At 34.4% G+C, this 11,188-nt stretch overlaps 1 protein-coding gene across 1 annotated transcript; it reads right to left on the reverse strand.

Moving 5' to 3' along the window:
- Positions 1–1,535: 1,535 nt before the first annotated feature.
- Positions 1,536–10,679, reverse strand: LOC144852579 (calmodulin-alpha). Its single transcript, XM_078710472.1, has 6 exons — positions 10,520–10,679; positions 6,081–6,111; positions 5,595–5,738; positions 4,642–4,768; positions 4,384–4,499; positions 1,536–2,708 (listed from the first exon to the last, which is right to left on the reverse strand). The coding sequence occupies exons 1-6, from the start codon at positions 10,526–10,528 to the stop codon at positions 2,680–2,682; spliced, it is 456 nt and encodes a 151-aa protein (XP_078566598.1). The 5' UTR covers positions 10,529–10,679; the 3' UTR covers positions 1,536–2,679.
- Between the last annotated feature and the right edge of the window lie 509 nt (positions 10,680–11,188).

Consider the following 11,188-nt stretch of genomic DNA (forward strand, 5'->3'; position numbering starts at 1 on the left):
GTTAAATTGAAGTTATATAATAATCTCAGTATTACAGTATATATTCATCTTCTCCTAAATTAACATTTATAAAACCAATTTCCTGTTTGTCTCTTAATCCGAATTCTTCAAGGAAACAGCACTCATCAAGAAAGAAAAAACAATTCGCTGATCTATCGTTTTTAGTGACGTCATTTAATTAGGCATTTAGCAAAAATACTTTATACACGTCTCCATTTTTTTAATTGTTGGTGTTTGTCAGAGACATTTCTGAACTTTAATTTTTTGTGGGGGGAACATCGGTGGGCCCTGTAACCTTAACTGTAAGGTCAGCAACATTGGTAATAAGTTTTAAAACAGTATTGATGTTGAGGGCAGTAATGTCAGAATTTATTTAGAAACGTGATTGTTTTTTTGCGCCGCCCGAAAAAAGGCACGGTACATGCGGATGCGTTGTATGTATGATTGAATTTGAAAATGAAGACGTTGTAATGACAGTTGATCGATCGGATCGAGTTATGAATGCCTCTCACCTCAGAAAATAGTGGTTAATAAGTCAAATTAATTAGCAGATGACAAACTCCAGTTGAACATTAATTTAGATAACGCATCATCTAACTGTGTCGCAAGTATATTCCTCTATTTATGGCAACGCTTATACAACAGTACTAAAAAGCGCGCGAAGCAGACGACGCAATCATCGGTGAATGAATAGTGTTATTTCAAAGAAGAGGGCGACATTGACAAAAGCGAGAGTCCGAATGATTGATGGTCTCATCTTCATGCTGAATTCAATAATAAGTTTACTCTGTATAGATTCAAATTTGATTAGAATGTGGAAAATGCTTTCGAAAAGACAAATTAATATTTAGATATAGCATAGAAACGTCAGCATAGTAAACTAATCTGACCAATACTAATCGAAAAAGAAAATTAAAATGTGATCTTCAGTTCTTCATACCGTACCCCGAGGAACTGAATTTTCATAACGAACATTCAAAATGACTGAGCGTGTATACAGGAATCGAAAATATACTTGCGACACAGTTATAAAAGCCTCAAAGCATGGACCTCTAATTTATAGGTCCATGCTCAAAGTAGTGAAAGTATAGTCAAACCGTTCCAATTTACTATGCATTCCAATATTACAATTCTAATTCCAACTCAATGTCGACAGTAACATTTTGAATATTGCAAGTTTACGAGGTACTGTACCCATATCATACTATTATTCATTGCTTTTCGCAGTGACCACCAGTAAATATTATGACGGTACCTACGGGGCGCCGTTCGGGACATATTGCTAATTTCCCGAACGTCACCCCGTAGGTACGAGCCTAATTTGGTGAAATTGAATAACAAAACAAAATTCTTTATACACTCAAATTAAGCTAAGTGTCCTTTCTACACAGCTTTAACGAAGTCTATTCCCTCTATTATAAGTAAGTAAGCTTTATTCCAGATGCACCAATGGATTATCAATAATGCTCATTAGGGCTATGTGTGACGTCGGCCGCGGTACTCAGCTGCACCCAATAACATTCCAAACGTTTAAACCGGATTTGTATTCTTTAATTGCAATTTACTATATATACAACAGTATAAGAGAAGCAACATACTGCTCTTTGTTCACAATAAAAAACCAAATAATAAATGTATACAAAGCATAGAACACCAGATGACATTTCCTTGGTTTCTTTACTTTTTACTTTTGTATGTAACAAACTATCACAAAATATATTCAGTGGGTAATTACATATCAAACAACAAGACACGTATAAAATAATCTAATACTACTACTACTACTGGGTTTGGTCATGTTATCAATCAGATAGGGGTTAAAATAATCATTGATATAGGAGGAAAGGAGAAGTACCCATTTGCGTAGAAAAACGACTGCGTTTGTGGGCTGCTAAACTTGGTTTGGCTTGGTTCCCACTAGCGACGCAACGCAAGGACGTAACGCAACGCAAGTGATTTGACCAATCACAAGCGATGGATTATTCGAACAGTAGCTTGTCATTGGTCAACTCGCTTGCGTTGCGCGTATAACGTCTTTAGTGGAAACCACGCTTAAGAAGACGCAACGCAAGGACGTAAAGCAACACATTTAATTTGACCAATAATGACGACGCGATCGATCATCCTTAATGTGATTTGTCCATATACTTGGATAGTCCGTGCGTTTTGTCCTAGTGGGAACCAAGCTTAGACGGTAAAGTAATGATCTAATTACGACAGGAAGGTTCTAATCACTGATCAATTAAAGTCTATCGGATGTTGTTGAAAGCAAGGTGCTCTCTTACGCGCGCCTCCTATGCTGTACCATGACGTTAAAGGGGCTCTTTTTGGCAGTAATAGAAACATGGAATCAAGGTTATTTATCCAGTTTGTACAATTACAGCTCTGTGTACGTTTAGATTGTTGAATGATCAACATACAGTTTATTGTGATCAGTAACTTTTCAATTATGTCGCTTCCATATCTCGAGCGTCATGTTCCGTATTCATTGAAGAAATAAAAGGAACAACGCCCTCTGACGATACCACCAACAATGATTCTCATCTTCAGGGAGCGCGCCAAGCAGTTCGAACATTCAGGAAGATAATCAGTCAATTTATAGATGGATAAAAATCACGTCCATGACCACGTGCCGATCATTGGGATGATGTGCTTAGCTTTTTGGTTGTATGTATACATTTACTGGGTTGTCATCATTTTCACGAACTCTGCAAGTAAAGTAGAATCAAATTGTAAAACTGAAGAAACATTGTAAAGCTGTCTACACTATCAAACTAGTGAGAAAAAAAGTGCGATGTGCCCAAATATGGTAGTGATATGACGTCATCGTGTCCATATATGGGCACAGCACATTATTTGTAACATAATTTGATAGTGTAGACAGAGCTTAAAAAAAGTTGAGTAAATAAAGTATCTATTTGAATCAATACAAATCACCTATATTGAAATAAGTGAATGTACAAATAAGGTCACAGTGTAAAGGGAGTAACTACTTACAGTAGCTTCCCAGAGAGAGAGATAAGTAAAGCCAATAATTGAGTGTTACTACAGTTTTTAGTTGTCAAAAATAACAGCAATGGTTTAAGTTTAAGAATTTGTAAACTGAATGTTGAATTATGTACAATGTACAAGCAATAATAACGTCGTTTGATTAACTCTAGCATGGAGATATTAAACGATTATTTATACTACCGTGATTAACCATCACCTTCACGGCTCAACCAATCTATATTTTCACTTGCCGAAAATTCTCATGAGATTTTGCGATAATTACAGAGATTTTCTAACACAAATATGTGGATGTTATTTCAGTGTTGAGAATTAACAATTTGCCTCCGTGACGTCACCAATATAGTTACGATTTAAACAAAATGAACATGTTTGAATGAATATTCAACCTACTTGAAAGTTATATATTACATCATTTTGAGTTGTTTCCAAAAGCTTCTTTCCCACTTGGGCGAGTTGACCAATCAAAACAAGCGACAGTTCGGATCCATCGCGTCGTGATTGGTCAAGAGTAATTAAGCGTGGTTTCCCACTAGAGACACAAGGCAAAGACATAAGCGCAACGCAAGCGAGTTAACCAAATGGTAGGAATAATCCATCGCTTGTGATTGGTCAAATTACTTACGTTGCCCTGCGTCCAAGTCAGAACCAAGCTTTATAATACCGTACGTATTGCTTGTAATGGTAATACATTTTCTAAACCACTGTTATTAGAATTTGAATGTATCTTTTACCTGGAAATCTTTATCAGGTGTTTTATTTGATAAAGTTGATTACGTTATCACGAACACCGCATGTGCTAGCGTAACCCCATTGGGGGAAAGCAGATGCTTCTTTAATTTCCCTGATTTTGTTTGTGCTTATTATTCACGTCATTCATTAATGTTTTCATTAATTATTGTTGTGCTTGGTGTTAAATTCATAATTACCATAATCCTATCGTAGTAAACTGTTATATTGTAATGAGATGTTACGCTATATAAATCGAACAACATTACATTACGTAACATTACAAATTATGGCATTCAAACGATTGCGTCTATAATTATCCAGACGTCCTTTTTAATCTAAGTTATGCATGCTTACTAATTGTATTCTACTTTACGACGTCATTATTGTAATCTTATAATGTGTGTTAATTATTGCTAGATAGATTGGTTAAGCAACACAATCTTGGTTATATTGGAGACGTTATGTAACACGTTTATTGGTTGTAAAAGCGTGGTTCATACCAGGACGCGACGTAATTTGACCAATCACAAGCGATGGATTATTGTTGTCATTGGTCAACTCGCTTGCGCTCGTCGCTGCGTGCGTTCTAACGTGAACCAAGTTTTAAAATAGTATGGAATAATTTCAACAACGTTTCTGTACCTTCGTAATTAACTTGGCCGTCTCCGTCGATATCGGCTTCTCGGATCATTTCGTCAACTTCTTCATCCGTCAACTTCTCACCAAGATTTGTCATCACATGTCGGAGTTCTGCAGCACTGTGAAAAATAAATTATAAATTGGGTTGAAGAAAAAGAGCATAATACATAAAAAGCTTACGTATATTGACATTTAGCATACGTTGACAAAAAAAAGATATAATCATAATTTCATCCCGTTTATTATTATGCATTATCTTACCTAATGAAACCATTACCGTCTTTGTCGAAAACACGGAACGCTTCCCGGATTTCGTCCTCGGAGTCTGTCTCCTTCATCTTCCTTGCCATCATCGTGAGGAATTCTGGGAAATCTATTGTTCCATTACCTACAAAAAAATGTGTGCAATTAATTAATTAATTGGCTAGTGTTAAACATTTCGGGATAGGTATAAAAAAAACATAGTATGAACAGGGGCTTAACACAATGTTTTGCACTTACTTAGTGTGAACTTAGTTTTGATTCAAGGCCAAGCGTAATAATTTTAAAGGATGTAGTAAATACTAAAGACATCGCGGATTAAGACGATTAAGCAGTGAATATGCCTTAAGCATTCATGTCATTATATCAATACAAGATTACATTCTATTCATAGCAAAAAAACAAATTAAAATCAGTTTTGTTTAATATACGATATGACGCAAGTTCGTTCCAAAACCCGTTTATACATATTATAATCATCATTAAAGTGTAATCTGTAATTTAAGCGTTCCGAAGCAGGATATGTACAAAATAATCCATTTTCAGTCAAACTGTTTCCCGTTTTCACAATCAATTAAATAAATTACAAACGCAGAGATCTTAAATTCAGTAAATATTAAATGTGCTAATGCGTTTTGTGTGTGGTTTTATGAGAAAATCCATTTGTTAAATTGAATATATAATGCATACATAATGATAAAAGAGCCTTTTGAAAAACAAATTAAATATTACTCCGATATCAAACTACCGCTCTACTAATAATAATAACAATCTTTTTCTCGGCGAAAAACAAAAAAAACAAACGCACAAGACCTCATAAAAATGATCGATAACATGTAAAATCAACTCCCTTTGACATATATAAGGACTACTGAAAAATCAATAAATACTATAATAGTTCTACTAATACAAAAATCTGTTATGCAAATTTGAAAGTATTTTGATCAACATACCATCAGCATCTACTTCATTGATCATATCCTGAAGTTCTGCTTCCGTTGGATTTTGTCCCAAAGATCTCATCACAGTTCCAAGTTCTTTTGTTGTGATTGTGCCGTCACCATCTTTGTCGAACAAGGAGAATGCCTCCTTAAATTCTGTGAAAAACAAATTCGAATTTGTTTTCAAAATGAGAGCTATAATTGGTTATACTGTAGTCGTTCAATAAATAATAAAAACTTTTGAGGAAATTGTTATTAGGCCAAATTTAGACTATTCAATATCGGTTAACCCATATTATTTCTGGTACCGTATAAAAATGATTGAACGTATATAAAATAACAAATTTTAGGATTTTCTAGATGGACCTAATTCGTAGCTTTTGGAAATATTGAAAGAGTGAGACGAAAACTGTTAAGATTCATATCTTTCTGATAGGCACAATACCCATCCACAGTTAGAAGAAATTCACTTTCACAAAAACTGAAACAAAAACTCACCAGCAATCTGTTCTTCGGTTAATTGTTCTGACTGAAAAAACAACAAATATTTGTAAGTGTCTATTTAACTTACGATAACCTCCCTACAACAAGTGGGTTGTAATAGAAACAAATACCGAAACTCTCTCGAAACTTTAAACAAACTTGAATGTAAATACATTACTGGTGAACTTTGTTCCCTCCTGTTCCAAGGTACGCCCATTTTCTAGTGTTAACCTTTTACGATATCTAAGTTTATTAGTTTAATTCATGTTTCGTTATGTATTTTTGTTGCTTTTGGTTTTTGAATAATGCAATGTTGTTTTAAATTGCTGTTTTTATTAAAGAATGACAATTTAATTGTTAATGCTAAGCCATTTCGCATATTGTTTGTAATGTAATCAGTCAAGAAAGAAAAAACTGTATAAAACACGTCAAATGATCCGCATGGTTGGTTTGTAATAAGCTTGTCATCACTGTATAATTTGATACAGCCAATTGCACTAAAAACATTTTCTTTAAGGTTTGTCCCCACTTAGGACACACTGTGTGAGAGCATACGCGCAGTGCAAGTAACTTGACCAATCAAAAAGAAGGATCACCCAAATTGTAGTCTATGATTGGTGAAATTACTTGCGTTATCATGCCTTCAAGTTGAAGCTTTACGTCCGAAAACACCCGATTATTTTTACAAAACCTTTCTGAAATTCACATCCATTTTTTAATGCAAACAATCAAACATTGTATTTCAATACACGTTAATAGACTTATTGGTATACCAGATATAGGTATGTGCAGGTAATATACCTGCACAACACTACAGCTTATACTAATTCCAGTGTACTGGATTCAAGTACCCGCATTTCTTGTCATGGCCAAAATAAGCCTAAAAGCATAACTGATTTTGATGTTGAAAATGTTTGAAATATTCCTTTTTTTTAATGCATTAAAGGTATATTTGACATTTAATCGAAGCTAAGGCGCCAGTTCTCCCGCCTTTTCGATTGCTTTAAGATTCTTCGACTATGTCTACTACGTTGATTTCAATTGTTGAAAAACGATGTTTTGCAAAAAGTGACGTCACAGAGGTTGTATTTTTTCATTATAATGGCAGGTGTATTTATCAATTTCAAATTCAGTTCACGTAGTAAGCCATCATCAACATCCAATACCGGAATATTTTATAATAACAATTCTCTATACATGATTTGCTTTCCAATTGTAATTTTAATTTGCATCTGGTATTAATTATAATATTAGATAAACAACAATATATCATGATGCCTCGATATATTAATTATTTATACTATTCATCATAATGCGTGATGTCGTTTATTTGCCTTCGTGTCTCCTCGTTGTCACTGCTGAAGAATCTAAAAACAACTCAATGAAAATTTAAGACAAATTTTGTCATGCTCATTATTTACTAGTTTATAATTTATCAGATGTTTATTATGCGATTGAGATATGAAGAGACTTCAAGTGTGTGTACCATGGTTGTACATTTCCACACGTCAATTGCATGTTGTTTGTTTGGTGTTTGTAGACGCCCACTGTTAGGTTATACGTGTGCGTATGCGTTTACAGTATACACGTTTACGCTACATGTTGTTTTCCAGTAGAAATATGTTTATAAATGTTGTGGGTGTGCACGGTATACATATTTTGTAGAGACGTCATCTGATATTGGGCGTGCATTAGAGTGTGTTTGTGCCCATTATTGTGTTGTTTGCGTTTACTGTATACACGTTTACGTCAGCTGCTACATATTGTTGGCGTTTACACTGTATACACGTTTACATCAACTGCTACATATTGTGGCAGTTCACTGTATACACGTTTACTCAACTGCTACATGTTGTTGGCGTTTACTGTATACACATTTACGTCAACTGCTACATATTGTGGGCGTTTACTGTATACATATTTACGTCAACTGCTACATATTGTGGGCGTTTACTGTATACACGTTTACGTCAACTGACATGTTGGCGTTTACTGTATACATGTTTACGTCAACTGCTACATGTTGTTGGCGTTTACTGTATACACATTTACATCAACTTCTACATGTTGTTGGTGTTTACTGTATACACGTTTGCGTTAACTGTTGCACGTAGGCGTGCACGGTATACATTTTGTAGAACTTTAATGTATGTAGTGTGCATGCACTATATGATGTTTGTAGACGTCTACATTGTGTACACACATGTCCACGTTTCATCACGTATTCTTTGTAGAAAATAACATAGTTTAAATAGATCTTGTCTGCCTTTTGTTCATTATGTAATTGGCGATTACAATGATAGTCTCAGCCTCTCAAGTACTTGGAATCGTAGCGAATTTAAGAAAGTGTGTTTAGACTATAACGGACATGTTTATGTTCTAATCAACTAATGGGTGTATTGTATTCAGGCCGTAGTGGAGGTCCTACTAATTAATTACTCTTTCTGTGCGTTAAACCGATTCGCACTGAAAGGTGTTATTGAACGCTTAATCGACATGAGAGGATGATGATTCATTATATTTTAAAATTCCAACTTGGACAATCAATTACAAAGAGATTTGCATAATGAATCAATGATTGTATTAGTTATTATAGACAATTTTCTTAATAATCTGACGAGGTTATCACACAATATGTTCCCTCGTAACAGGCCTCCTAAACTGTGTTTTCTATATTCAAAATGTTTTGTCGTCTATCTTGAGACTACATTTGAATAGAAAAATAACAAAGTTGATCTGAATGATAATTTTAAGTTTTATTTTATAGGCTGCGGTTATTAAATATTTCAATTATGTTTTTGGCAATTATAACTTGATAAAAGGTGAAGATAAATACATACACATTCAGTATTGTTCATTCATTGTTCGTGAATCGGTGATTTAGTAGGATTAAAAACAGTTATAACCTTTCTGAATTACTTTATACCCAATATTAGCTCGTAATCTTTGCCCAGTCACGTTTTAGAACAGTCTACTCCCACGCCTGGAGATGAAATTAAACCCGACTACTCACACAGCATGCGTCCCATTTGGACCAAAAGCTAGGATTCGTTTCACTGCGATTTTTAGGATATGTACAGTACTTATGAAATGCATTGCACACCTTGTTGAATTGAATGTAATTTTATGTGATTGAATATATAGACCTGAGTGTTCATCATGTACTACAGTAGGGTCATGACCCGTGGTAATAAAACGGATTGTACATCGGTCATTTAACAAGACCAATGGCAACTTTTACGCGCAATTAAATTCTGTTAAATTCGTTTCCTGTTGCCTGCCTCATTTATAATAATATACACATGGAAATATACATGCATAAAAGCAACAACCTGTTGCATTCAAGGTGACCAGGTTTAGAATGATCAGCATAATAATTTGGATTATAAAAATCAGTCGATATTTTGAAAACCAATTAAAACAACTCACCATCATTTAAGAACTTTGACGTTACACACATTTTTAGCAGTATAGTATTGAATAAAAAGGAAGACATTTTGAGGCCCCAAAGTCGGAGAAGCAGGTCAGATATTTTTGAAATACAATACTGTCGCTAGTAGTATATCATGTATTTTTAAAATTGTGTTTTTGTCAATGGTGAAAGTGTTTTTAATTAGACATTCCAATGCACCCATTGTTCTAATACCTATAAATTAGTACATACATTATATAGTTTGGTGAACTTTTAGCAGCCCCCTATGTCCTTTACCATTAATCACTGAAATGCATATCGAAATTATCCAATGAACGATTGACATTGTCCTTGGCAACTACTCGCTGTGTTATTGTAAGTGAGGATGAGAAATAGTGGTAGGATTGTTTCTTAAAATATCCCCCCCCCCCCCAATCCATTTCCCCTCCACATTGGGTTAGGGCTTGCTTTGATACGGTATCACAATTTCATTGTTCAAACTTGAGTAATATTTTTAAATTCTTCGATACGGTTAAAAAGAATCGTATCATCACCACGTAGTTTTAGTTTTTACATGGACTAAAGAATAATTATAATTATTCTTGACTCCATGGTTTATAATAAATGTATTCAATTGAATATTGAATACCTTTAGGCAGCTAAGTTGGTATATATTACACACAAAGCCTCGCATAATTAATTAAACTCTTGCTCGTATCATATTCACCGTCGTATACTACAGGTGGTTTTGTAACCATATCAATCAATAACGAATAAAACGCTGTGATTTCAACATTAAATATTAAACAAAATCTATACATCATCAATAAGCCTATAGTCTGCCTCATATAGTATATTGCATACAGTTAGCCTGCAAACGTATGTGGCAGTCACGTATAGGGCCACACCACCTTATACCTCCTCAGCGAATGTAAACACTTTTCAAAACACGGATTAAGTCCGTAAGTAATAATAATACTGAGCTTGATATTATTAACAGTACATCACAACGATTTTTTAAAATAACAGAAATTAAACTTACTCCCGACATGATGATGCTTTTGAGTTGTTGTCCGAGTTACCGTCTACAAAATAATGAACAGATTTGTTTCCCCAAAAATAATCTTTGTGGGCGGGAGACGGCGATACTAAACAGCAGTGTTTACTCTGTGTCACACAGTTTGACAATAATAGGCAAATAAACCCGAAGGACAAACGGAAGTTTAGGAACAGATTTGTAATTTGCATATCTAAGAATTTTGACGCACTGCGGCGAAATTAGGAGCGAAAACATAATAGGGGGCGCCATTATACTAATAACTAAAACAAAGTAATATTATAAAATATAGTATTATATCAAGATTTCTATGATAAGAATAGTTTAATATAATAATTTAGGAATGCATTACATACAATAACATTTAAAATCTGTACATATTTCGTGGTTTTTAGGATTATGTTGGGAGACGTGTTTATTGCGTTGTCATAGCAACTCTGTCAATTTGGCCGCCGATGCGAGACAAGTATGTCATTAAAACTGCTAACAATGCTGTTATGTAATTATTCGGCAGATGGACGTTTAACATAAAGACAATAATGACATTACAGATAATATGGCAAGTAATTAGCAATCCTTTATGGCAATCAGCGACGGCGGATCATAGGCCCTGCATCAATGACGCAATATAATGTGAAGGCCATACATTAAAAT

Source organism: Antedon bifida, chromosome 9 (genome assembly GCF_963402885.1).
Source record: "Antedon bifida chromosome 9, ecAntBifi1.1, whole genome shotgun sequence".
NCBI classification, from domain to species: domain Eukaryota; kingdom Metazoa; phylum Echinodermata; class Crinoidea; order Comatulida; family Antedonidae; genus Antedon; species Antedon bifida.

What these genes read in the sequence shown, in the direction of transcription:
- LOC144852579 (XM_078710472.1), bottom strand. An exon ending in GACGGTAATGGTTTCATTAG is followed by an intron (nt 4,500 to 4,641) that starts GTAAGATAATGC and finishes TATTTTTCACAG; the next exon opens with TGCTGCAGAACTCCGACATG. An exon ending in CGGCCAAGTTAATTACGAAG is followed by an intron (nt 2,709 to 4,383) that starts GTACAGAAACGT and finishes CTTTACTTGCAG; the next exon opens with AGTTCGTGAAAATGATGACA.